This window comes from Mustelus asterias, chromosome 6 (genome assembly GCF_964213995.1).
Source record: "Mustelus asterias chromosome 6, sMusAst1.hap1.1, whole genome shotgun sequence".
NCBI lineage: Eukaryota > Metazoa > Chordata > Chondrichthyes > Carcharhiniformes > Triakidae > Mustelus > Mustelus asterias.
Genome location: NC_135806.1, coordinates 34,337,813 through 34,365,782, shown reverse-complemented (window position 1 = coordinate 34,365,782; position 27,970 = coordinate 34,337,813). Strand labels below are relative to the sequence as shown.

Sequence of the window (27,970 nt, the reverse complement as noted above, 5' to 3'; positions counted from 1 at the left end):
CATGTAGGGATTTGAAAATGAGAATTTTAAAAATTAGGTGTTAACTACGAGGAAACCTTTGTAGGTCAATGCGCGTAGGGCTGATAGGTGAATATGACTTGGTGTGAGTTAAGGCACAGGCAGCAGTGTTTTGGATGATCTCAAATTAGATGGTCAGCTTGGAAAGTAATGGAAGTTATGCCTAGATGCAATAATTAAGTTTCAACTGCAACTGAGCAGAAATGTGAAGGACTTGGACAATGTTACATAAGGTGAAATAGACCATCTTAGTGATGGCACGGATTTGTGGTTAGAAACTGATCTTGGGATCAAATATGACACCAAGGTTGGGAACAGTCTGGGTCAGCTGGCAGGGAGACGGATGGGGTCAGTGGTTGGGGAATTGTGTTTGTGGCAGAAACTGGAGATAACAGAGGGGTTAAAAGAGGTGGAGGTACTTGGGGTGAGGCAGGAGAGAAACTAGATGAAGATGTTATTTCAGAGCTAAGGTCGGAGGAAACCACCAAAGAAGTTTTACCCAGGGGGGCTAGTTGAAGAGAGGGAAGAAGCAGCTAATCTGATTATCTCATCCAACGACAAAAATGTCAATGAGCTTCCTGCAATTGTTGGTTTGCAGAGCAAAGCTGCCTGAGGCTATCTTTGTATTCCAGTGTGTAGTTTTAGCAAATGAGAACAGGATCAATAGTATGTTATGTGGTCCAGCCAGATATGCTAATACATACTAATCCAATTGAATACCATATCTATTCAAGTCTGTGTCTCTTGGACGCAGTGGAGGTGAGGACCATATTGGGAGATTGGTCAAAGTCAGAGGAATTATGGCTTGAATGAAGATTAAAATATCAAAGATGAAATATAGTTATGTGGTAGCTGCAGAAATGGAGGATGCAAGGCTAGACTGTGATTTTGAAAGTGCAATTGTAAGTGAATTTTTCCCAGGGTGGGCAAGGAAAGGGGTTATAGATGGAGAGCGAAACAAGAGTTCAGAGATGGTCTTATCTAGAATTGACATACTGAGAGGAGCAAAACCATGTGAATAAGGTCAAGTAGGCTGGCTGTGATGAGTTTTCAAGCAGGGAGAGATGGAGGGAGATATTAAGGGAGGATAAGGCGGCAGTTAACTCAGATGGGAGAGAGCATGGAAGATGGAAGCTGTAGAATTAATTCAGCAAAGATAGGTTGCTCAGTGCAGACACTGAGGGAGGAAAGAAATGTGTGTCATACTCAGATGAGCGGTAGAGAATAAAGATTTTAAATGAGAGGCAAGATGAAGATACTCAAATGGAGGAGAAATTATCAGACAGTCCATGGTGTGATTTTACGATAAGGGCCACTGTTGCTATGGTAGTTTGGTTGGGACAAGTGGTGGTAGGTCTGGTAGGTGGGGAGACTTCATTTTGGGGAAAGTCATCACTGCATGTTTTTTTTGCATCAATAAAGGTACATATTTGGTGCCACAATGACATGCTGGCATGTTACTCCAAAACTAAAATCAATAAAATTTTACAAGAGTCACTGGTTAAAAGTTTTTTATTTCCTCAGATAAGTTTTCTGTTCACAGTGTTTTGGTTTCACCAAAGTGAAAATCTCAGTAGAATGCTCCTTAAGCAACCTGACGATATGTGAAGTGAAAGGAATTCAAAATCCTATATGTTTTGTACCAGAGAAAAAAAATGTAATCATGTTTAAAATGTAGGGGCCTCAGCAGGGACACTTGGATTATGTAACTTGGGGACACAATTTTAACTTACTATCATAGGAAAAGACTGCCAATGTGGATTAGCTGACTTATTACTGTTACCACTAAATTTGCACTTTCATGGGTTTGCTTTCATTAGAAGTGAAACTTAGGTTGTTTAACAGCCAATCTACAATGCCAATTTTTCGCATGGTTGGGCAAATTTGAAAATATACCCAAATACTTTTTGAATCCAAGGATGGACAACTAGACAAAATAGATGAGAAAAGAACTTGCACTGTATAGTGCCTAACATGAGTTCAGGTGGCCCCAAAGCACTTTACAGCTAATGTAGTACTTTTGAGGTGTACTCACTGTTGTAATGTAGGAAATACAGAAGCCAATTTATGCACAAGCTCCCACAAACCAGGAATAATATAATGACCAGATAATCTATTTAAAAGTGGTGGTTGGTTGAGGGATAAATATTGGCCAGGACACCAAACAGAACTTCCCTGAAGTGTCATGGGTTTTTTTTACATCGACTCAAGAGGGCAAATGAGGACCTCAGTTTAACGTCTCATCCAAAAGACGGTGCAGCACCTCCTCAGTACTGCACTACAGTATCAGCCTAGATTTTGCACTCAGGTCCATGAAGTAGATCTTCAACCCACAACTTTTGGTCAGAGGCCAATTGAACTACAGGCGACACGTCAAAGAAATAAAGATCTGCATTTATATCGTACCTTTCTAAACCTCAGGGTCCCAGAGCCCTTCATAACCAAAGGAGGGAATTTTATGCACTTGGGGCAGGCTCATACAGTAACTCTCCAACTCAGTGCTCCTATCCGAAACATGCTGATCACAATATGATATTTTAAACAAAAAAAGTGATGCTAAAACCTGCAATTTAGATTGCCGTGGTATTTACAAATAACTAAAAAAATCCTGCAGGTATCAAGATGTACAAATAATGCTGATCTCCTCAATGCGAAAAATTACTGACCAACATAAACTCAGTGTGGTTTGTAAATAAAAAAATAAGATTTTAACAATCGACATGCTAAATTACAAATAAACTGGCCTACCAAAACATACTGTACACAATCATTTTGCAGATTTTTAAATAACCCCAAATGGTCTGTGATCGGAATGAAATTGCAGAAATTACAAGAGCAATTAATTTAGTTTCACTTTAAGCAGTAGTTGAAAAAGGCAGTAGTTGAAAAAGGCAGATTATTAGCTTGGTCAAAAAATGGACAAAAAAATTTTGAACACAAAATTTCTGTGCACCCATTACCTTTTAAAAATCTGCAAAATCCAAGACTTGAGATTTTACAAAAGTAGGGTTGAAATCATTGTCTTTTTAAAATGTTTTATATTGTTATACTAAAGGTCCAAGATTACAAGATCGGGATTTATTTCAGGGGAATGCTCGATCAAGATGGAGTAATTCAGCCATGGAGCCAGTCTCTTACCAAAGCAGTCCATGGTAAATATGCTGAACCCCTCTTTCTTACACTTGCTAGGTATCTTTGGTGCAGGACAACATGGAAACTTGTTCAATTTTAAATGGCAGCTAACAAAGCTAAATGACTGCAGTGAAAGAAGAACTTATACAAAAAGATGATATGCATCATGCTCAAGGACTGGACCATCTTAACTGTATCATAACACAGTATGCCGACAATCATTTGAAAACACTGATTTTATTGCCAATATTAAGGCAGTCTGCATTGGGTGACGTGCAGGAGATTACAGAGACATTTACATCACAATAAAGCAGAACAATTTAACAATTTAGGTGAGTGCTTCTCCAGTTCTGTGGAAGTTGGTTCAAGGGCTGAAGCATCCTCAGCAAGCATGGGCTCAGTTCTCTTCAGGTCTGAAATAGTATCTCACAGGAGGACCTGGCAGGTCTTCGTCACCATCGGATTCAGGTGCAAATGACACCGTCAAATCAACATACTTCCTCTCGGATGCTGGTTTCACTAACTTCTGCATTCTGCAGTGGAAAAGCAAATACATTAATGTAAAATTTTAAATAGTTGAAGTTTAATCAAAGATTTGGATACCATCCATCCCTTCCCTCGCTCAGCCAAAAGATACAATGGATCACAAGTGTTCTACAAGTGCATCCTGTAGATTGGGAATGACAGTGATAAAAATTGGACAGGATGCTGGGAAAACACCTCGAGCATTCTCTGAATTGTACCGTGAGATTTCTCATGCCCACCTAAGGGGTCAGATGGGGCTTTGGCTAAACTCATCTAGAAAATGGCATCGTCAACTTTGTAAAACTCTTTCAGATTTGTGCAGAAGTGGAGTGCAGTGGAGTGCAGAACTTAAAGTTGGCTGACATTTTCCACTTTTGTGCTTGTCAACCCGTAATTAAAATGAACGGGCAGAAAATCATAGATTGCCAAGTGCAGAAGTGGAAACCCTGGGACGTCCGGTTCCAGTGGAAGTTCTCAAAAAACATCAACTCTCCTCCATGACAGGACTGATGTGGAGTGTCTAAATGGAGATAAAACTAAATTTCCATTAGACCTCTAAGTAACTAACTTGTACTGAACTTTCACTTTCCATTCATCTCTCAGAGCCAATGATGGCACAATCAAATCCATTTTTGCACAAAAATCAAACTCTTTATTTTACTCTCAACAGTTTTGAGAAGAAAGCTAGATATCGGGAAAAGGTGATTTCCCAAATGTTTACAGCTATACATGTCATGAATTTAGTCCATTTGAATCAGATAAAGCTGACTCTTTTTGAACATGTACTCCCCAGGTCACAGATAATCAGATTGGGTAAATTCCCCCCTAATACAGCCAAACATTGTGCCTTAACTCCAATATCAGAATAGCAACCCAGCTGCGACGGTCATTTCTATTTCACTGGTCATTCTGCACCATTTCTAAATGAGATTGTTCAATGATGCTGATTTGTGTTGTGTGCAAACTATCCTAGATAGTTTCATCCTACACCTACAAGAGCAAAAACTGTGGGGAAATTTCACCCCATCACTCTCTCTGGTTTACAAACCAGGACATGGATGTGGTAGCTGCCTTCAGCCTGCAGCAGCCCAGTGACTAATATATTGTGGTACATATTCAACAACTACTCTTAATTATTTTACTAGTCAATTCCACCTTGCTATTTGCAATTTACTTACGTTAGTTTTAGTCGCTTCACGTGTCCTGGCATGACTGGTACATACAACATCTTTACTCCATGAACCACCATAGTGGGCTCAATACTGTATCTTTCCTGTAATGAAGGGAAGTAATCTCCATTACATTATAAGCAAGTCTGAAATCAGTAATTAAACCTTTGCTCCCAGCATTTCACCCAAATTTAATCTGATTTGGTGTTAGCTGTAGTTCAGTGACAGCACTCTTGCCTTTGAGTCAGAAGTATGTAGACACAAGTCCAACTTCAAAGACTTGAAGGCATAATTTAGACTGACATTTCAGTGCATTACTGAGCGAGAGATGTTTAATGCGAGCAAATGTGGCCTCACTTTAAAATGGCAATAACTTCCCAAAGCAATCTTCAAAGAGGAACAGGGTAGTCCTCCCTAGTGCTTTGGTCAATATTTACCCCTCAACCAAACCTAAAACAGATGATTTCCTTTATTCAAAGATAAAATACTCGAGCTGCTGGAAATAAAACAAAAAATGTTGGAAATAATCAGCATATCAGAGAGAGAAACAGTTAACTTTTCAGGTCTCTGAACTTCACTGAAAAACGTTAGAAATTCTCAAGGCCTACTAAAATAAGGCTCAAGTTGGATCATTTGGAATTAACAGTGAAAAGGTTAATCGGTCAGAACCCCAAAATTCTGACAGAAAAATGGAAAGTTGTGACAAAAAAAAAGAGAGTCTGTGGAAAGGAGAATTGAAGTATTAATTTTAATGATGAAGTTCTTGATGAACTTGATGGGTGTCCTTGATAGGTATGTCCCTGTCAGGCAGGGAGGAAATGGCCGAGTGAGGGAACCATGGTTCATGAAAGAGGTGGAATGTCTTGTGAAAAGGAAGAGGGAAGCTTATGTAGGGATGAGGAAACAAGGTTCAGATGGCTCGATTGAGGGTTACAAGTTAGCAAGGAATGAGCTGAAAAAGGGGCTTAGGAGAGCTAGGAGGGGACATGAGAAGTCCTTGGCGGGTCGGATCAAGGAAAACCCCAAGGCTTTTTACTCTTAGAAATCATAGAAATCATAGAAACCCTACAGTGCAGAAGGAGGCCATTCGGCCCATGGAGTCTGCACCGACCACAATCCCACCCAGGCCCGACCCCCACATATTTACCCGCTAATCCCTCTAACCTACACATCCCAGGACTCTAAGGGGCAATTTTTAACCTGGCCAATCAACCTAACCCGCACATCTTTGGACTGTGGGAGGAAACCGGAGCACCCGGAGGAAACCCACGCAGACACGAGGAGAATGTGCAAACTCCACACAGACAGTGACCCAAGCCGGGAATCGAACCCGGGACCCTGGAACTGTGAAGCAGCAGTGCTAACCACTGTGCTACCGTGCCGCCCTTATGTGAGGAATAAAAGAATGACCAGCGTGAGGTTAGGGCCGGTCAAGGACAGCAGTGGGAACTTGTGTATGGAGTCAGTAGAGATAGGCGAGGTGATGAATGAATACTTTTCTTCAGTGTTCACCAAGGAGAGGGGCCATGTTTTTGAGGAAGAGAAGGTGTTACAGGCTAATAGGCTGGAGGAAATAGATGCTTTGAATAAACTGAAGGTCGATAAGTCCCCTGGGCCTGATGAAATATATCCTAGGATTCTTTGGGAGGCAAAGGATGAGATTGCAGAGCCTTTGGCTTTGATCTTTGGGTCCTCACTGTCCACGGGGATGGTGCTAGAGGACTGGAGAGTGGCGAATGTTGTTCCTCTGTTTAAGAAAGGGAATAGAAATGACCCTGGTAATTATAGACCGGTTCGTCTTACTTCGGTGGCTGGTAAATTGATGGAAAAGGTCCTTAGGGATGGGATTTACGACCATTTAGAAAGATGCGGATTAATCCGGGGTAGGCAGCACGGATTCGTGAAGGGCAAGTCGTGCCTCACAAATTTGATTGAATTTTTTGAGGAGGTAACTAAGTGTGTTGATGAAGGTAGGGCAGTTGATGTCATGGATTTTAGCAAGGCGTTTGATAAGGTCCCCCACGGTCGGCTTATGATGAAAGTAAGGAGGTGTGGGATAGAGGGAAAGTTGGCCGATTGGATAGGTAACTGGCTGTCTGATCGAAGACAGAGGGTGGTGGTGGATGGAAAATTTTCAGACTGGAGGCAGGTTGCTAGCGAAGTGCCGCAGGGATCAGTGCTTGGTCCTCTGCTCTTTGTGATTTTTATTAATGACTTAGAGGAGGGGGCTGAAGGGTGGATCAGTAAATTTGCTGATGACACCAAGATTGGTGGAGTAGTGGATGAGGTGGAGGGCTGTTGTAGGCTGCAAAGAGACATAGATAGGATGCAAAGCTGGGCTGAAAAATGGCAAATGGAGTTTAACCCTGATAAATGAGAGGTGATTCATTTTGGTAGGACTAATTTAAATGTGGATTACAGGGTCAAAGGTAGGGTTCTGAAGACTGTGGAGGAACAGAGAGATCTTGGGGTCCATATCCACAGATCTCTAAAGGTTGCCACTCAAGTGGATAGAGCTGTGAAGAAGGCCTATAGTGTGTTAGCTTTTATTAACAGGGGGTTGGAGTTTAAGAGCCGTGGGGTTATGCTGCAACTGTACAGGACATTGGTGAGACCACATTTGGAATATTGTGTGCAGTTCTGGTCACCTCACTATAAGAAGGATGTGGAAGCGCTGGAAAGAGTGCAGAGGAGATTTACCAGGATGCTGCCTGGTTTGGAGGGTAGGTCTTATGAGGAAAGGTTGAGGGAGCTAGGGCTGTTCTCTCTGGAGTGGAGGAGGCTGAGGGGAGACTTAATAGAGGTTTATAAAATGATGAAGGGGATAGATAGAGTTAACGTTCAAAGACTATTTCCTCGGATGGATGGAGCTATTACAAGGGGGCATAACTATAGGGTTCATGGTGGGAGATATAGGAAGGATATCAGAGGTAGGTTCTTTACGCAGAGAGTGGTTGGGGTGTGGAATGGACTGCCTGCAGTGAAAGTGGAGTCAGACACTTTAGGAACATTTAAGCGGTTATTGGATAGGCACATGGAGCACACCAGGATGATAGAGTGGGATAGCTTGATCTTGGTTTCAGATAAAGCTCGGCACAACATCGTGGGCCGAAGGGCCTGTTCTGTGCTGTACTGTTCTATGTTCTATGTAATGGTGACAATGAATCACAAACTGTTTATTAGGCTACAGCTGGAGTACTGTGCTTGGTTTCGATACCCCATTACTTTGAAACAATAGAACATAATGGTAACAATTGGCGGCATGGTGGCACAGTGGTTAGCTGCCTCACAGCGCCAGGCACCCGGGTTCAATTCCCGCCTCGGGTCACTGAAAGTGTGGAGTTTGCACATTCTCCCTGTTTCTCCGTGGGTTTCCTCCAGGTGCTCCGGTTTCCCCTCTCAGTCCAAAGATGTGCAAGTTAGGTTGATTGGCCACGCTAAATTGACCCTAGTATCAGGATTAGCAGCATAAATGTGTTACGGGAATAGGGCCTGCTGGGATTGTGGTCGATGCAAACTCGATGGGCTGAATGGCTGCCTCCCACACTGTAGGGATTCTATGATGAAAATACTTATTTTTGGTCGAACTGGTGGTGTCTGAGAAATGAGGAAACCCATCATACCATGTTTGAGATTCTCCAAATCCAGCAAAACTACAACAGACATCCATTCTGATTTATAAGACTTTTGTTTGTCCAAAACGACGTGCACATTCTCACCACAGAAAAACAAATCCCAAAGATCTAGGCACTGGTTGGCAGAGTCAAGACTCAAAATTTCACAAGTGAACACAGCGTACTGCTGGAGTTTAACCAGCTAATGGCAAGTAGTTTACTAGTCAGATGCGTTGGTAAGCATCTGCTGCTTCACTAGCTAGGATCATCCTACATCCTGGAAAACCAGCTTGCAGGATGTTTGGGAGCCAAGTGGAAAGAATTGCAGGCCTGAGTGATTGGTCTACCTCTCCAGTTACCAACACTCATCCAAATCAAGGTCTTCCACAGTGTTTTAATGATCTTTGCTACCTCATGTTTTCAACACAACAAGACGTTTGATCACTGGTTAGGCTTCAGCTGGAGTGCTGTGTTCAATTCTGGGCACCACACCTTTGGAGGCATATGAAGGCCTTGGAGTAGATGCAGAGGAGAATTACTAGAATATCAGCAATGAGAGACTTCAGTTATGTGGTGAAACTAGAGAATTTCTCCTTAGGATGGATAAAAATGTTCCAATTTTATGAGCTGTTTTGATATAGTAAACAAAGAGAAATGGTTTCCAATGGCAGGAACGTGTGAAACAAAGAACACTGATTTAAGATATAGAAGAACCAGAGGCATGGAGGAGAATTTATTTTTATGTACAGTGGGCAGCATGGTGGCACAGTGGTTAGCACTGCTGCCTCACAGCACAAAGGACTTGGGTTCAATTCAGGCCGCGGGTCACTGTCTATGCGGAATTTGCACGTTCTCTCCATAGGGCGGCACGGTAGCACAGTGGTTAGCACTGCTGCTTCACAGCTCCAGGGTCCTGGGTTCGATTCCCGGCTCGGGTCACTGTCTCTGTGGAGTTTGCACATTCTCCTCGTGTCTGCGTGGGTTTCCTCCGGGTGCTCCGGTTTCCTCCCACAGTCCAAAGATGTGCGGGTTAGGTTGATTGGCCAGGTTAAAAAAAAAAATTGCCCCTTAGAGTCCTGGGATGCGTAGGTTAGAGGGATTAGTGGGTAAAATATGTGGGGGTAGGGCCTGGGTGGGATTGTGGTCGGTGCAGACTCGATGGGCCGAATGGCCTCCTTCTGCACTGTAGGGTTTCTATGATTTCTGCATGAGTTTCCTCCGGGTGCACCAGTTTCCTCCCATATTCCAAAGATGTGCAGGTTAGGTGGATTGACCATGCTAAGTTGCCCCTTAGTGTCCAAACATTTGTAGAGTAGGTGGATTAGCAATGGTAAATGTGCAGGGTTAACACGGAAGGGAGGGCCTGGGTGGGATGCTCTTTTGGAGTGTCAGTGCATACTCAATGAGCCAAATGGCCTCTTTTGCACTGTAAGGATTCTATGGATCTATGAGTTATGATGATCTTGATTGCACTGCCTGGAAGAATGATGGAAACAGATTTAATACTACCTTTAAAAGGGAATGCATATATACTTGAAAAGGAAATACAAATTGGGTTATGGGAGAGGAGCCGTCAAATGGGGCTAATTGGTTAGCTGTTTCGATGGCAGTGAAATTCCAAATGATCAGGTTTCAAGGAGAATTCAAAGGCACATTTACACAATTACTTTTTTAACTTAAGAGAAATACTAAAGCCACAGTGTTTCTCCACAGGCTGTATCTAATCTACCTTCAGTGTGCACCTGCACGAGGCTCTTTTGGAAAATCCGCTCCAGCCCACTTGGACTTGATACCATGGCAGTTGCCAAGTACAGTATTGCTGTGCAATGTTCTCTGCAGTTATGCACATTACTACTAAATAGTTTACAAAGTATTCACTTGGAAGAATAGAATGGATAACAAAGGAGGCCATTTGGCCCATCATGCCGTGCCAGCATCAAATGTAAAATTATAAGCAATTGGATAAAGTTGGTTTCTTACTCGTACGGCATTTATGAAATTTAACAGCGTGAAATCCTCTCTTCCAAAAATGGTCCATCTATCCCAGATTGTAAATGATATTTCATTCCTATTCCAAAAAAAAAGTTAGGTTTTAGAACAATATTATTAAACTAGTTGTCCATTGCTTACAGCAATGTTGGTGTGCTGAGATGGAGAAAGCATACCGATCAGTTTGGTTTAGTGATATATTAGAAGTCCGTGAATTGCACACCCTCTGAAAGAAGATACAGCTTCCTCTACTGGCATCTTGATCTAGCTGAGTTTATCTTATGCTTTTAATCCCGTTAATGCTGAATGATTGAAGGATTAAAAGTTAATCTTTAAAAAAGATTTATATTTTGTTTGGTGATTTGTACAATAAAGACCAAAGGTGTGTTAGTGTGGGTTCAGTAAAACATCTTTATGGCTAATTAATTCCAGTTAGACATTGAGAATGTACTCTAGTAACTTGCTGCTTTGAACCAAGCTCAGAGATTTAGGCCACAGTTAGTAACCATTAAGAAAAAATGCTTATAACCTCCTCTTTCTGCTGGAGCAAAAATGATTCCAAAGGAGTAAGGCTGCATCCTAGACACCCTTGCTGCTAACTGTACTAGAAGAATATGTAGATACTGAAATTTAGATATTGGTAGTTTCCATATAGTTTCTTCTAAATATTTAAGAAATTGTGTTATCCTTTTCCAATATAATTTATTGAATTCAATCACTACTACATTCTGCCCTTTCTCCCATCATCTTTCATAGAAGAATGTGCAAACTCCACACAGTCACCTGAGGCTGGAATCGAATCCGGGTCCTTGGTGCTGTGAGGCAGAAGTGCTAACCGCTGTGCCACTTCTTCCTTAACTTCCTTTCCACTGTCAAACATCTCAAAATCTTTTAACCATGCTCATCTCCTTTCAAATTTCTCCCTCACTGCTTATAAGCCAAGAGCAATTTTACCCCTCTACCCTGTAAAGGGCTGAAAAGTATTTTCCTTGTATGACAAATGTTACAGAAACGCAAGTTACTGTGGTTCTTACCTTAACTACTCTTAAAAGTGGAAAACATGAAGAGGATGTACCAGCTTGACCAATTGCATCTTAGAAACGGTAATTTGTCTATAATATTTTAATGTCTGGGCAACGTAAATTGAGTAACCCTGGGCCAAAATAGCTACCCTTCTTTCAATATTTTTTAAAAATTAAAATAAAGTATATTGGATAAGGAAAACACAATATTTGAAATATTTAAAATAAACTATATAGAACACTGCCAGGATCTTAATTTCAGTATCAACATGTTCTTCTAATATAAAGATAATTCTCCTAAATGTAGAAAATAATTCTCCATGTTTGCGACCATGGTGTGGTCATTATCAGACTATTTCAGTTGCATTATGGTATAGCAGACAGGACAAAGTCAATAGAAAGCAAAATTAGGCAGGGTGTAAAATGGTGGTTGGGGGGGTCAATTCACTAACCATGCAATTTATGCCTTGAAGTTCAATTTTAACCTCCGACTTGGCAATCTTAACTGTCCATAGGTGCGCCATGATATAAAATACAGACATGTTAGTAACTCAAAAATAATTTGGAGATTGATATTGCACCCAGCAAACAAATCAAAGCAGCTAAGAGAAACTGCACACCAGACACCACCCCAATCTATCCCTATCTTTCATTTAACTAACTTAGCAGGATGCAGCGTTATTTTGGAAGCATTTTTGCTCCAGCTCATAAGCATAGATTTGATGCAGCTGACCAGATGTAGTTAAACATTGCATACAGAATCCTGTACTTCACTATCATACCAACCTTTTGCCCCTTTGGATGTTTTTAATATGTTAAAGGCATTTTTTCTTAATGGTTACTAACTGTGGCCTAGAGCTCTGAGCTTGGTTCAAAGCAGCAAGTTACTAGAGTACATTCTCAATGTCTAGCTGGAATTAATCAGCCATAAAGAAGACTAAGATGTTTCACTGAACTCACACTAACACACCTTTGGTCTATATTGTACAAATCACCAAACAAAATATAAATTTTTCTTAAAGATTAACTTTTAATCCTTCAATCATTCAACAGATGGAGTGAAGAATAAAGAACAGTACAGCACAGGAACAGGCCCTTTGGCTCTCCAAGCCTGTGCCGATCACGTTTACTTATCTAACCAACCACTTATATCCCTCTATTTCCCGTTTGTTCATATGCCTGTCAAGATAAGTCTTAAATGTGGCTAACGTAACTGCCTCAACCACCTCACTTGGCAGCACATTCCAGGCCCCCACCACCCTCTATGTAAAAAAAATTCCCCTGCACATTTCCACTGAACCTTTCCCCCCTTATCTTGAACTTGTGCCCCCTTATCATTGCTGCCCTGGGAAAAAGCTTCCAATTGTTCACCCTATCTATACCTCTCATAATTTTATAAACTTCTATCAGGTTGCCCCTCAGCCTCCGTCTTTCCAGAGAGAACAATCCCAGTTTATTCAATCTCTCCTCATAGTTAATACCCTCCATACCAGGCAGCATCCTGGTAAACCTTTTCTGCACTCTCTCCAAAGCCTCCATGTCCTTCTGGTAGTGTGGTGAACAGAATTGGACACAGTATTCCAAATGTGGCCTAACCAATGTATTATACAACTGTAACATAATTTGCCAACTTTTATACTCGATGCCCCAGCCGATGGTAGGGCTAGGGAACCGTGGTGCACCAAAAAAGTTTCTTTGTTGGTTAAAAAGAAAAAGGAGGCTTATGTTCGGATGAGACGTGAGCACTCGGGTAGTGCACTAGAAAGCTTTAGATTGGCTAAGAGGGAGTTGAAGAGCGAGCTTAGAAGGGCTAAAAGGGGACATGAGAAGACTTTGGCGGATAGGGTTAAAGAGAATCCTAAGGCGTTCTATAGGTATGTCAAGAACAGAAGGTTGGTTAGGGCAAGTTTAGGGCCAGTTATAGATGGCAGAGGGAAGTTATGTGTGGAACCGGAGGAGATTGGTGAAGCATTGAACCAATATTTCTCTTCGGTGTTCACGCAAGGGGACATGAATATAGCTGAGGAGGACACTGGGTTGCAAGGGAGTAGAATAGACAGTATTACAGTTGATAAGGAGGATGTGCAGGATATTCTGGAGGGTCTGAAAATAGATAAATCCCCTGGTCCGGATGGGATTTATCCAAGGATTCTCTGGGAGGCAAGAGAAGTGATTGCAGAGCCTCTGGCTCTGATCTTCAGGTCGTCGTTGGCCTCTGGTATAGTACCAGAAGATTGGAGGTTAGCGAATGTTGTCCCATTGTTTAAGAAGGGGAACAGAGACTTCCCCGGGAATTATAGACCGGTGAGTCTCACTTCTGTTGTCGGCAAGATGTTGGAAAAAATTATAAGGGATAGGATTTACAGTTATTTGGAGAGTAATGAATTGATAGGTGATAGTCAGCATGGTTTTGTGGCAGGTAGGTCGTGCCTTACTAACCTTATTGAGTTTTTTGAGAAAGTGACCAAGGAGGTGGATGGGGGCAGGGCAGTGGACGTGGTATATATGGATTTTAGTAAGGCGTTTGATAAGGTTCACCATGGTAGGCTTCTGCAGAAAATGCAGATGTATGGGATTGGGGGTGATCTAGGAAATTGGATCAGGAATTGGCTAGCGGATAGGAAACAGAGGGTGGTGGTTGATAGTAAATATTCATCATGGAGTGCGGTTACAAGTGGTGTACCTCAGGGATCTGTTTTGGGGCCACTGCTGTTTGTAATATTTATTAATGATCTGGATGAGGGTATAGTTGGGTGGATTAGCAAATTTGCTGATGACACCAAAGTCGGTGGTGTGGTAGACAGTGAGGAAGGGTGTCGTAGTTTGCAGGAAGACTTAGACAGGTTGCAAAGTTGGGCCGAGAGGTGGCGGATGGAGTTTAATGCGGAGAAGTGTGAGGTAATTCACTTTGGTAGGAATAACAGATGTGTTGAGTATAGGGCTAGCGGGAGGACTTTGAATAGTGTGGAGGAGCAGAGGGATCTAGGTATATGTGTGCATAGATCCCTGAAAGTTGGGAATCAAGTAGATAAGGTTGTTAAGAAGGCATATGGTGTCTTGGCGTTTATTGGTAGGGGGATTGAATTTAGGAGTCGTAGCGTTATGTTGCAACTGTACACAACTCTGGTGCGGCCGCACTTGGAGTACTGTGTGCAGTTCTGGTCCCCACATTACAGGAAGGATGTGGAGGCTTTGGAGAGGGTGCAGAGGAGGTTTACCAGGATGTTGCCTGGTATGGAGGGGAGATCCTATGAGGAGAGGCTGAGGGATTTGGGATTGTTTTCGCTGGAAAGGCGGCGGCTAAGAGGGGATCTTATTGAAACATATAAGATGATTAGAGGTTTAGATAGGGTGGATAGTGATAGCCTTTTTCCTCTGATGGAGAAATCCAGCACGAGGGGGCATGGCTTTAAATTGAGGGGGGGTAGTTATAGAACCGATGTCAGGGGTAGGTTCTTTACCCAGAGGGTGGTGAGGGATTGGAATGCCCTGCCAGCATCAGTAGTAAATGCGCCTAGTTTGGGGGCGTTTAAGAGATCCGTAGATAGGTTCATGGACGAAAAGAAATTGGTTTAGGTTGGAGGGTCACAGTTTTTTTTTTAACTGGTCGGTGCAACATCGTGGGCCGAAGGGCCTGTTCTGCGCTGTAATGTTCTATGTTCTATGTTCTATGAAGGCAAGCATGCCATATGCTTTCTTCACTACCTTTTCCTCTGCCTATGAATATTAAAACACAAACATTTGTTTTTGAATACAGTAAAAAGTTTGATGTTTTGACATTTTGTATGACATACAGAGAGCCCTGTATTTGTGGTTGCTTTCCTGAAAATCGCAACTCATAGGTTTTCATAAAAATCAATGTTAAATTCCTTCAGACATTTTTCATCTGGAAAAAACGATGTATAAGCTGAAATACTGTACTGTATATATTATATATTATAGCATTTCTAGCTGAAATAACTTGCAAACTAAAATACATCACGAAATAGAAAATAAATATACTTTGTAAAATTACTTTTAGACTGGCCAGGCTCCATCTCGTGGCAGAAGTTGGGTCAAATGTAACTGAAGTCCCAGAACTGTCTGCACTGACTGACTTCTGCCATTAGATGGATCTCTTTAGTGCAATTTCAGAGCGGGAACCAGCAGCCAGGAGCCAAACAAGGACTATGGAAACAAATCCTGGGGACTAAGGTAAGAATAGGAGGTGGGAGTGGACAAGGCAAAGCTGGAGGGAAGCAATGTTGGGAGGCAAGACTGGGAACAAGGAGAAAAGGGACTGAGGGCATGAGTGTGTTAGTACTGCATGAAACGTTATGTGAACAAACAGGCCACAGATGAGGAAGTCTATAGCAAACAACATTAAAGAGAAACTGACAATATTAAATGGATATTTAATAATATTAATGATATAAATAGGGAAAAGTTTAAAAGAGATGTGTGAGGCAAGTTTTTTTTACACAGTAGATGGTGTCTGGAATGCGCTGCCCGGGGAGGTGATTGGAGCAGGTACGATAGCGGCATTTAGATGAATACATGAATAGGATGGGAATGGAAGGATATGGACTTAAGCGCATACGGTTTTAGTTTAGGCAGCATCATGGTCGGCGCAGGCTTGGAGGGCTGAAGGGCCTGTTCCTGTGCTGTACTGTTCTTTTATATATTGATACCACTTTATTAATGACATTAATGTGAAACAACATTTGGTGAGTAAATGATAAACTGGGACTTACTGTATTTAAAAGATAAATTCTCAACATAATAATTCTGTTTACATCAAACATCAGTTTCCTTTACCTTATTTGTGTTTTCTTAACTGGCGCTGGTTCAGTAAATACAATAACAGGAATAGCCAGGTTAAAGAAACAATTTCTGTATGCTTCGAAGGAATGGCCTTCAACGATCTTAATTAACTCTACAGCAACCTAGAGAGAAGACAAATACTGACTTTAAATGGGAACATGCTTTGAGCATACTGGGATAGAGTAACAACATCACTTTCATTTTGAGAAATAGATTGATGAAAGACTCTTGCTCCCAAAGGCTTTGAGGGATCCAAGCTAAATCAGCTTAGAATCATAGAATATTACAGTGGAAGGAGGAGGAGAAGGAGGCCATTCGGCCCATTGAGTCTGCACCGACCACAATCCCACCCAGGCCCTATCCCCATAACCCCATGCATTTACCCTGACACTAAGGGGCAATTTAGCATGGTCAATCCACCTAACCCATACATCTTTGGACTGTGGGAGGAAACCCACACAGACACAGGGAGAATGTGCAAACTCCACACAGTGACCCAAGCTGGGAATCGATCGCAGGTCCCTGGCGCTGTGAGGCAGCAGTGCTAACCACTGTGCCGCCCTTGAGCTTGATATAGTTTGAGCTATATCATCTGTTATAGGTCTGAACAAAGAAACTGGCATCCTTACTTGGAGAGGAATGCTTTGAAATTGGGTGCAAGCTCTTTTTTGTTGGGATATCACAAAGGGGAATTAATATTCAATCTACTGGCTATGCTGCTACAATACCACTGCTTGTGTCATGCTTCGAGTAAGAAGCAGTGATACATCAGTGTGAAGAGGAAATTTCCACATATAATCGACCCACTCTATTTCTATCTCACTGTAATCGACCAAAAGACACCACCTCTTTGGAAAATTAAATTTGATTGAGCTAATAATTAATCTGGCGTTAACACAGGCTGAGGAAAACAGCAACTGGAAGATGTGGTTTGAAGGTTGCGCATTGCCAGTTGATGTGTGGACACCAGACCTACATGGATAACTGGAAGATGACTAGGTGACTAGGAAACCAGAATGAAGATTTGTGGCCAGAAATCTCAGTGGCAGCTGGCAAACACAGATAGAGATGGATATTAGACCCCCAAGCAGTGTCTCATTCACTGCACTTACTGTTTAGTTGGAATTAATATGTAGAGAATTAAACAGTTTGTATCAATGTGCAGCGATGATAGTTCTACTTCACAATTCAAGCTTTCTTTCCATTACATGGTCAAACACCACATCAACTTAGAATTTGTATCAAACAAGAGTACTTTCTTTTTGCTCTTAGGGTGTTAGTGATGGTGGCAAGGCAGTATTTACTGCTTACTCTTGGTTTGCCTAAGGACACAAAGAACCAAATATTTAATGAAGGGCTGAAAGGCCATTCTGGGTAGGGACTGTAGCAACCTTATCTGGAGATCAATTAATGTGTTTTTTTTCACATTAGCCTACTAAAGCCATTTTCTACTTCTATCTCACGCCTTTTATAATTTATTGAATTCAATTTTATTAAGATTTGAGTTCTTGACATCTGGGCAGCTGATCTCGCACTATTATTTCACTTCTGCCACACCAATTGATTAGAATCCAAATCTTAACACAAACCTTAATGTCTATTAAGGACATTCTTACCAGCCCTGATACTGCTGCAGTCGCAGTTGCTATGGCAGGAATGATCCGTCCAGCGATCCTCTTAGTCTTTAACCTGTCTGCCGTATTGATGCTGTACATCTTTGCTCGTATGTTGGAAGCAGCTGTTATGAAGTCAATGTGCCCATTGCGGTCATTGTCTTTTTCAAAGGAGACTGGCATCATGTGAAGGCGATCTACCGTGCAATGGCCAAAACATATTGTTATTCAGTTCCATTTTGCATTTGTAAGATCTGCATATTGCATTGAGCGCTTTCCTCAGTTTTCTTACTCCTCTCTCCCAATGAAATTTGTCTCCTACTAAAGGGGATTACTTGTTCTGGGGTTTGGGCAGGAGCTCTCCGGTACGTCATCCAGATGGCTATTCTGTGTTACGTAAACCTAGACTACTAGATGACTACTTAGAATGGTGGGTGAGGGATGGGATATCACCACAGTCAAGGCTGCACCTGTCCTTGACTTGTCCTCGTGTGACTCCTGCACAACACAAATGGCATTGTATTGACCCTGCTCTCTCTCTCAGCTTCAAAGCAAAACCAATGAGGTTTACCTTGATTGGTTTATCATTTCTCTGTAGACTTCAGAGACCCATCAACATTTGTGGTGGAGTTGCGAGGAGGGGAAGCCAGAGTTTAGCTTCAAAATAATTATGCAACGTAATTAAAAATCAATATCACTGCTATCCAGACTCTCTGTTCAAATTTGATCATCTCACCATCTGTTGGGGATATTGAGTCTCTAGAAAGTATCAGAGCAGGGCCACTCAAATGGGACTTTTAATTTTGGAAAAGTGTAGACTTCAAGGGGGCATGACTGAGACCAAGATAATGAAGTGGTTATATTCTGCCTATGTGCATTTGTCATTCAGCCTGTGGAGTCACTTCATATCACTCTCAAAGCAGCAACCAGGAACACATCTACATAATGCGGTACTCACTTTCTGTTGCCGTTCCAGTTCTTGTGGCTTTGTTCAACAGGTCAATGGCCACTCGTTCCTCTTCACTGCTTACTGCGAGTTTTGCCTGGTCAGATTTCTTTACATTTTCATCGGTTTCTATTTGCTATAGAAAAGGCAGGCAGAGTTTTCATGTATTGTGCTCTCATGCTACAAATCAAACAGCAGTGTAAACAAATGCAACTCTATTTAAAAAGTTTGGACTAAGTTCTTTTCCTCTCACTGAGACCAGATTTTTTATTTATTGGAAAATGCTTTGAAATAATCATAATTGTTTTCATGTCCTCTACAGACTTGTGTTTTTAACTCTAAAATCAGCAATCACCAAAACAAGATAAATTGACCCCTCCAAAAACAGGGGTCAATTTTTACGCCAAAATAAAAGTGAACTGCTGGTATGAGTGTGGACAGTTGCCATTTTGAAATGTCATCAACATCTGGAATGGGCATGTCTTAATCTCCAACACATCTTCACAACACAGTTTGTATGCCTACTTCATCCCTTGCACCTAGTTATAAAGTACCATTAAATACAACATGCGAAAATAGTAAAAACTGAGGCAGACTACTAATAAAATACAGGAAATCATGACTAAAAGATTTGGTTGGACAGGAGGCAGGAAAAGGTTGACTTATAAGCAGAGTACATTCAAAAACATGATTTTTGGGGCCTACAAAATTGAATTGTTCATTATGCAGAGTCTACTTTTACATTAGAATGAAACATTTACTACACTTCAAATAAAGATTCTTTACTGATACTGCTCCAAAGAGAAGCTGTAATACATAAAAGTGGTTATCAATTTAACTCTTTCTAACTAAATTGTTTCAGGTTTCTTTGTGCACGTGAGTGGGAGACAGTCTGAGTGAGACAGCCAGAGTGGGATTGGAACTTGGTCATTTGGAGCAGTGTGGTAATTAAAGAGGGAGAGATCCAGAGAGCATCCTGAGGAGGTAAGTATATAAAGACCTACTCGGGTATCTACAGCAATAAGTGAAGGTAAGAGTTTAATAAATTTTCTTAAATAATTTAATTGGTGATAGAAATGTCAGTCACTGGGGTTAAGTGCTGCACTTGTGAGATGTGGGAGATACGTGGTACGTCCAGTGTCTTGGACGACTACATCTGCAGGAAGTGCACCCAATTACAGCTCCTCACAGACCGTATGGATAGATTGGAGCAGCAGTTGGATGCACTTAGGAGCATGAAGGTGGTGGAAAGCGTCATAGACAGGAGTTTTAGCGGTAGTGACATGCAAGGTGTAGGTAGATAGATGGGTGACCGCTAGAAGGGGCAGGCAGTCAGTGCAGGAATTCCCTGTGGTCGTCCCGCTCTCTAACAAGTATACTGTTTTGGATACTGTTGGGGGGATGGCCCATCAGGGGATAACAGCAGCAGCAGCCAGAGCAGTGGCACTACGGCTGGCTCTGTTGTTAAACATAGAGGGACAAAGAACAATAGAGCAATAGTTATAGAGGACTCAATAGTTAGGGGTACAGATAGGCGCTTCTGTGGATGTGAAAGAGACTCCAGGATGGTATGTTGCCTCCCTGGTGCTAGGGTCCAGGATGTCTCTGAACGGGCAGAAAGCATTCTGAAGGGAGAGGGTGAACAGGTCGTGGTACATACTGGTACTAATGACATGGGTAGGAAGAGTGATGAGGTCCTGCAGGAGCAGTTTAGGGAGTTAGGTAGAAAGTTAAAAAGCAGGACCTCGAGGGTTACAATCTCAGGATTACTCCCTGTGCCACGTGCCAATGAGGCTAGAAATAGGAAGATAGTACAGCTCAACTTGTGGCTAAACAGCTGGTGTTGGAGGGATGGTTTCAGATATCTGAAACATTGGGATCTCTTCTGGGGCAGATGGGACCTGTACAAGGAGGACAGGGGGTTGCATCCAAACTGGAGGGGCATAAATATTCTGGCTGGGAGCTTTGCTAGTGTCACACCGGAGGACTTAAATTAATTTGGCTGGGGGGGGGGGGGGGGGGAAGAACTAAAGCAAAGAATTAACTGAAGGGGACCGAGAGAGTAGGGCCAGTAAGATTCAGAGGAAGAGCAGGCAGGGTGTGGTTGCTGATCAAAGAGGGTCTGGTGGACTGAAGTGCATTTGTTTCAATGCAAGAAGTGTCACAGATAAGGCAGGTGAACTTAGAGCTTGGATTAGTACTTGGAACTATGATGTTGTTGCCATTACAGAGACTTGGTTAAGGGAAGGAGAGGTTTGGCAGCTTAATGTTCCAGGATACAGATGTTTCAGGCGGGATAGAGGGGGGTGTAAAAGGGGTGAGGGAATTTTACTACTGGTTAAAGGAGAAATATCACAGCTGTACTGCGGGAGGACACCTCGGAGGGCCCATACAGCAAGGCAATATGGGTAGAGCTCAGGAATAGGAAGATGTGGTTAAGAAGGCGTATGGAATACTGGCCTTCATCAATAGAGGAATTGAGTTTGAAATCGGGAGATAATGCTGCAGCTGTATAGGACCCTGGTCAGACCCCACCTGGAGTACTGCGCCCAGTTCTGGTCGCCTCATTACAGAAAGGATGTGGGAGCCATAGAACGGGTGCAGAGGAGATTTACGAGGATGTTGCCGGGATTAAGTGGTATGCCTTATGAGGATAGGTTGAGAGAGCTAGGTCTATTCTCCTTGGAGAGGCGAAGGATGAGAGGTGACCTGATAGAGGTGTATAAGATGTTGAGAGGTATTGATAGAGTGGATTCTCAGAGGCTTTTACCCAGGGCTGAAATGGTTGTCACGAAAGGCCACAGGTTTAGGGTGCTGGGGAGTAGGTATAGAGGAGATGTTAGGGGTAAGTTTTTCACTCAGAACATAGAACATAGAACATTACAGCGCAGAACAGGCCCTTCGGCCCACGATGTTGCACCGACCAGTTAAAAAAAAAAACTGTGACCCTCCAACCTAAACCAATTTCTTTTCGTCCATGAACCTATCTACGGATCTCTTAAACGCCCCCAAACTAGGCGCATTTACTACTGATGCTGGCAGGGCATTCCAATCCCTCACCACCCTCTGGGTAAAGAACCTACCCCTGACATCGGTTCTATAACTACCCCCCCTCAATTTAAAGCCATGCCCCCTCGTGCTGGATTTCTCCATCAGAGGAAAAAGGCTATCACTATCCACCCTATCTAAACCTCTAATCATCTTATATGTTTCAATAAGATCCCCTCTTAGCCGCCGCCTTTCCAGCGAAAACAATCCCAAATCCCTCAGCCTCTCCTCATAGGATCTCCCCTCCATACCAGGCAACATCCTGGTAAACCTCCTCTGCACCCTCTCCAAAGCCTCCACATCCTTCCTGTAATGTGGGGACCAGAACTGCACACAGTACTCCAAGTGCGGCCGCACCAGAGTTGTGTACAGTTGCAACATAACGCTACGACTCCTAAATTCAATCCCCCTACCAATAAACGCCAAGACACCATATGCCTTCTTAACAACCTTATCTACTTGATTCCCAACTTTCAGGGATCTATGCACACATACACCTAGATCCCTCTGCTCCTCCACACTATTCAAAGTCCTCCCGTTAGCCCTATACTCAACACATCTGTTATTCCTACCAAAGTGAATTACCTCACACTTCTCCGCATTAAACTCCATCCGCCACCTCTCGGCCCAACTTTGCAACCTGTCTAAGTCTTCCTGCAAACTACGACACCCTTCCTCACTGTCTACCACACCACCGACTTTGGTGTCATCAGCAAATTTGCTAATCCACCCAACTATACCCTCATCCAGATCATTAATAAATATTACAAACAGCAGTGGCCCCAAAACAGATCCCTGAGGTACACCACTTGTAACCGCACTCCATGATGAATATTTACTATCAACCACCACCCTCTGTTTCCTATCCGCTAGCCAATTCCTGATCCAATTTCCTAGATCACCCCCAATCCCATACATCTGCATTTTCTGCAGAAGCCTACCATGGTGAACCTTATCAAACGCCTTACTAAAATCCATATATACCACGTCCACTGCCTTGCCCCCATCCACCTCCTTGGTCACTTTCTCAAAAAACTCAATAAGGTTAGTAAGGCACGACCTACCTGCCACAAAACCATGCTGACTATCACCTATCAATTCATTACTCTCCAAATAACTATAAATCCTATCCCTTATAATTTTTTCCAACATCTTGCCGACAACAGAAGTGAGACTCACCGGTCTATAATTCCCGGGGAAGTCTCTGTTCCCCTTCTTAAACAATGGGACAACATTCGCTAACCTCCAATCTTCTGGTACTATACCAGAGGCCAACGACGACCTGAAGATCAGAGCCAGAGGCTCTGCAATCACTTCTCTTGCCTCCCAGAGAATCCTTGGATAAATCCCATCCGGACCAGGGGATTTATCTATTTTCAGACCCTCCAGAATATCCTGCACATCCTCCTTATCAACTGTAATACTGTCTATTCTACTCCCTTGCAACCCAGTGTCCTCCTCAGCTATATTCATGTCCCCTTGCGTGAACACCGAAGAGAAATATTGGTTCAATGCTTCACCAATCTCCTCCGGTTCCACACATAACTTCCCTCTGCCATCTATAACTGGCCCTAAACTTGCCCTAACCAACCTTCTGTTCTTGACATACCTATAGAACGCCTTAGGATTCTCTTTAACCCTATCCGCCAAAGTCTTCTCATGTCCCCTTTTAGCCCTTCTAAGCTCGCTCTTCAACTCCCTCTTAGCCAATCTAAAGCTTTCTAGTGCAGAAGGTGGTGGGTGTGTGGAATCGGCTGCCGGTAGTAGAGGTGGAAGCGGATTCGATGGAGTCTTTTAAGAGACTTTTGAATAGGCTCATGGAGGTTAGTAAGATAGAGGGTTATAGATGAGCCGAGAAGGTAAGGAAATTGTTCGGCGCAATTTGTGGGCCGAAGGGCCTGTTTGTGCTGTAGCTTTTCGATGTTCTATGTAGTCACAATGTTGGGGGTTTACTATAGGCCTCCCAACGGCCAGCGGGAGACATAGGAACAGATATGTAGCAGATTTTGGCAAGGTGCAAAAGTAACAGTTGTAGTGGGTGATTTTAACTTCCCCTATATTGACTGGTACTTAGTGCTAGGGGCACTATGGATGGGGCAGAGTTTGCAAGGAGCATCCAGGAGGGCTTCTTGAAACAGTATGTAGATAGTCCAACTAGCGAAGGGGCCGTACTGGACCTGGTATTGGGGAACAAGCCTGGCAGGTGGTCGACGTTTCAGTAGGGGAGCAGTTTGGGAACTGTGACCACAATTCAGTAAGCTTTAAGGAACTGATGGATAAAGATAAGTGTAGTCCTCAGGCGAAGGTGCTAAACTGGGGGAAGGCTAATTACAATAATATTAGGCAGGGGGCAGATGTTTAAGGGCAAATCAACATAGAATCATAGAAACCCTACAGTGCAGAAGGAGGCCATTCGGCCCATCGAGTCTGCACCGACCACAATCCCACCCAGGCCCTACCCGCTAATCCCTTTTTTTTACCCGCTAATTTTACCCGCTAATCCCTCTAACCTACGCATCCCAGGACTCTAAGGGGCAATTTTTTTTTTTTAACCTGGCCAATCAACCTAACCCGCACATCTTTGGACTGGCATCTGACATCTGGCACGTGGGAGGCATTCAAGTGTAAGGTGATAGAAATTCAAAACCAGCACTTAAGGATGAAGGATAAGTATGGCAAGTTTTGGGAACTTTGGATAACGAGAGATATTGAGTTAGTCAAAGAGAAAAAGGAAGTATTTTTCAAGGCTAGGAGGCTGGGAACACATGAAGCAAGTGTGGGATACAGGAAAGTAGAAAGAAACTTAAGCAATGAGTCAGGAGGGCTAAAAGGGGTCACGAAAAGTCATTGGCCAGCAGGATTAAGGAAAATCTTAAGGCTTTTTACACACATATAAAGAACAGAACATAGAAACGTAGAAGATAGGAGCAGGAGGAGGTCATTTGGCCCTTTTAGCCTGCTCCACCATTGATTACGACCATGGCTGATCATCCAACTCAGTAGCCTAATCCTGCTTTCTCCCCATAACTTTTGATCCCATTCGCCCCAAGTGCTATATCTAGCCGCCTCTTGAATACATTCAATATTTTGGCATCAACCACTTCTCGTGGTGATGAATTCCACAGGCTCACCACTCTTTGGGTGAAGAAATGTCTCCTCATCTCCATTCTAAAAGGTCTACCCTGTATCCTCAGACTGATACCCCTGGTTCTGGACTCCCCCAAGAAGGTAGCCAGAGAGAGGGTTGGCCCACTCAAGGAGAGAGGAAGGAATCTATGCAATAGTTCGAGTACTTTAGATGGGTCAGTTTTTGTCCAATGTGTGCAGGAGGGTTTCCTGACACAGTATGTAGATAGGCCAACAAGAGGCGAGGCCACATTAGATTTGGTACTGGGTAATGAACCAGGCCAGGTGTTAGATTTGGAGGTAGGTGAGCACTTTGGTGATAGTGACCACAATTCGGTTACGTTTACTTTAGCGATGGAAAGGGATAGGTATATACCGCAGGGCAAGAGTTATAGCTGGGGGAAAGGAAATTATGATACGATTAGGCGAGATTTAGGATGCATAGGAGGTGGAAGGAAACTGCAGGGGATGGGCACAATTGAAATGTGGAGCTTGTTCAAGGAACAGCTACTGCGTGTCCTTGATAAGTATGCACCTGTCAGGCAGGGAGGAAGTGGTCGAGCGAGGGAACCGTGGTTTACTAAAGAAGTTGAATCTCTTATGAAGAGGAAGAAGGAGACTGATGTAAAGATGAGACGTGAAGGCTCAGTTAGGGCGCTTGAGAGTTACAAGTTAGCCAGGAAGGACCTAAAGAGCCAGGAGGGGACATGAGAAGTCTTTGGCAGGTAGGATCAAGGAAAACCCTAAAGCTTTCTAAAGGTATGTCAGGAATAAAAGAATGACTAGGGTAAGATTAGGGCCAGTCAAGGACAGTAGCGGGAAGTTGTGCGTGGAGTCCGAAGAGATAGGAGAGCAACTAAATGAATATTTCTCGTCAGTATTCACACAGGAAAAAGACAATGTTGTTGAGGAGAATACGGAGATACAGGCTATTAGACTAGATGGGATTGAGGTTCATAAGGAGGAGGTGTTAGCAATTCTGGAAAGTGTGAAAATAGTTAAGTCCCCTGGGCTGGATGGGATTTATCCTAGGATTCTCTGGGAGGCTAGGGAGGAGATTGCAGAGCCTTTGGCTTTGGTCTTTATGTCGTCATTGTCTACAGGAATAGTGCCAGAAGACTGGAGGATAGCAAATGTTGGGCCCAATTTTACCAAAACTTAGCGCAAAAGTTGGACGTCAGGCCTATACCGCGATCTGCACCCGATTCTGAGCAGACCGCGGCTTTACCGACACCCGATTCGGGCGCGGGTCTAGCCTCGGGCGGCCCAACGATTTAAATGCATTAGCATGGATTTAAATCGCCTTAATGAACCGCGCGCCCAACCCCACTTTACCGTCTTCTGGCCCGTTCCGGATCCACGCTTTTAGCGACCTGCAGAATAAAAGTCCGAAGCGGATTTCTATTCTGCAGGGGAACCCCTGAAGCCCTCTCTGCCCTTGTGAAGTCACCATCCTCCTCGACCATCCTTCGCAGTCCCCCCCCACTAACCACCCCGGCAGACCCCCCACAACCCCCCCCCCAACCACTCCGACAGACCCCCCCCCCCCCCCACGGGATCAGACCCCCCTGGAAGGCAGGCCCCCCTCAGCAGAGCACACCCCCAACCTACCTCAATCGCTGGTCTCCCTCCACCATCCTTCCGTTAGCAAGATAAGCTGTAAGTTCCTCAGCTAGATCCACTTTGGTCAACACAAAGATGGTCCTTCTGCCTTGTGGGTCCATCTGGCTCACCAAGTCAGTGACAATACTGCGTACAGCATCTACTGAACCATCTTGGATACAAAGGATAATGAATGGTACTGGTCGATCTTCCTGGTGTTATCAGTACTGTAACATCAGGAATGGCTGCCGACACCAAGGATATAATTTTTAGCATAAGCAAGGCTTACATGCAGAACCCTAATGCCATTATCCTTTGTATCCAAGATGGTTCAGTAGATGCTGAACGCAGTATTGTAACTGACTTGGTGAGCCAGATGGACCCGTCACACCCCCTCTCCTCCTCCCACCCTCCCCCCCCCAAGAGGGTGATCTGGGTCCCGCCCCCTCTCCTCCCCCCCCCCCCCCCCCCAGAGGGTGATGTGGGTCCCACCCCCTCTCCTCCTCCCACCTCCCCCACCCCAAGAGGGTGATCTGGGTCCCGCCCCCGCCCCCCCAGATGATCTGGGTCAGAGAGCTGCTCTCTCTGCTATTTTCTCCCCACCCGGGCACGCTGCTTCGGATTTTTTTTCGAACTGCACTTGCGCAGTTCAGAGCTCTGATCGGTCCGGCAGCGCTAAACCCCACCCACAGCGCAAATCAGACCGGAGCTGGCAAAAAGAGTATGGGCGCGCTGGAAAGAGGATTCCAGGCTCGGATCTATTTGACGCCCAGATTCGGCACTTAGACTCAAAATGGTAAAATCAGGCCCGTTGTCCCCTTGTTCAAGAAGGGGAGTAGAGACAACCCTGGTAATTATAGACCAGTGAGCCTTACTTCTGTTGTGGGCAAAGTTTTGGAAAGGATTATAAGAGATAGGATTTATAATCATCTAGAACGGAATAATTTGATTAGGGATAGTCAATATGGTTTTGTGAAGGGTAGGTCGTGCCGCACAAACCTTATTGAGTTCTTTGAGAAGGTGACCAAAGAGGTGGATAAGGGTAAAGTAGTTGATGTAGTGTATATGGATTTCAGTAAAGTGTTTGATAAGGTTCCCCATGGTAAGCTATTGCAGAAAATACGGAGGCATGGGATTGAGGGTGATTTAGCGGTTTGGATCAGAAATTGACTGGCTGTAAGAAGACAGAGGATGGTGGTTGATGGGAAATGTTCATCCTGGAGTTCAGTTACTAGTGGTGTACCACAAGGATCTGTTTTGGGACCACTGCTGTTTGTCATTTTTATAAATGACCTGGATGAGGGCATAGAAGAATGGGTTAGTATATTTGCGGATGACACTAAAGTCGGTGGAGTTGTGGACA

At 43.5% G+C, this 27,970-nt stretch overlaps 1 protein-coding gene across 4 annotated transcripts in view; it reads right to left on the bottom strand.

Moving 5' to 3' along the window:
* Positions 1–3,367: 3,367 nt before the first annotated feature.
* uba6 (ubiquitin like modifier activating enzyme 6) overlaps positions 3,368–27,970 on the bottom strand; it is a 258,666-nt gene continuing 234,063 nt past the window's right edge. For all 4 annotated transcript variants that reach the window (XM_078214148.1, XM_078214151.1, XM_078214150.1 and 1 more), the window contains 6 exons: positions 18,844–18,967; positions 17,889–18,082; positions 16,267–16,394; positions 10,439–10,526; positions 4,854–4,948; positions 3,368–3,683 (listed from right to left, as the gene is read on the bottom strand). In XM_078214148.1, the coding sequence (XP_078070274.1) occupies positions 3,548–3,683; positions 4,854–4,948; positions 10,439–10,526; positions 16,267–16,394; positions 17,889–18,082; positions 18,844–18,967 (765 nt within the window). In that variant the 3' untranslated portion in view covers positions 3,368–3,547. The remainder of the gene's footprint in view (positions 3,684–4,853; positions 4,949–10,438; positions 10,527–16,266; positions 16,395–17,888; positions 18,083–18,843; positions 18,968–27,970) is intronic.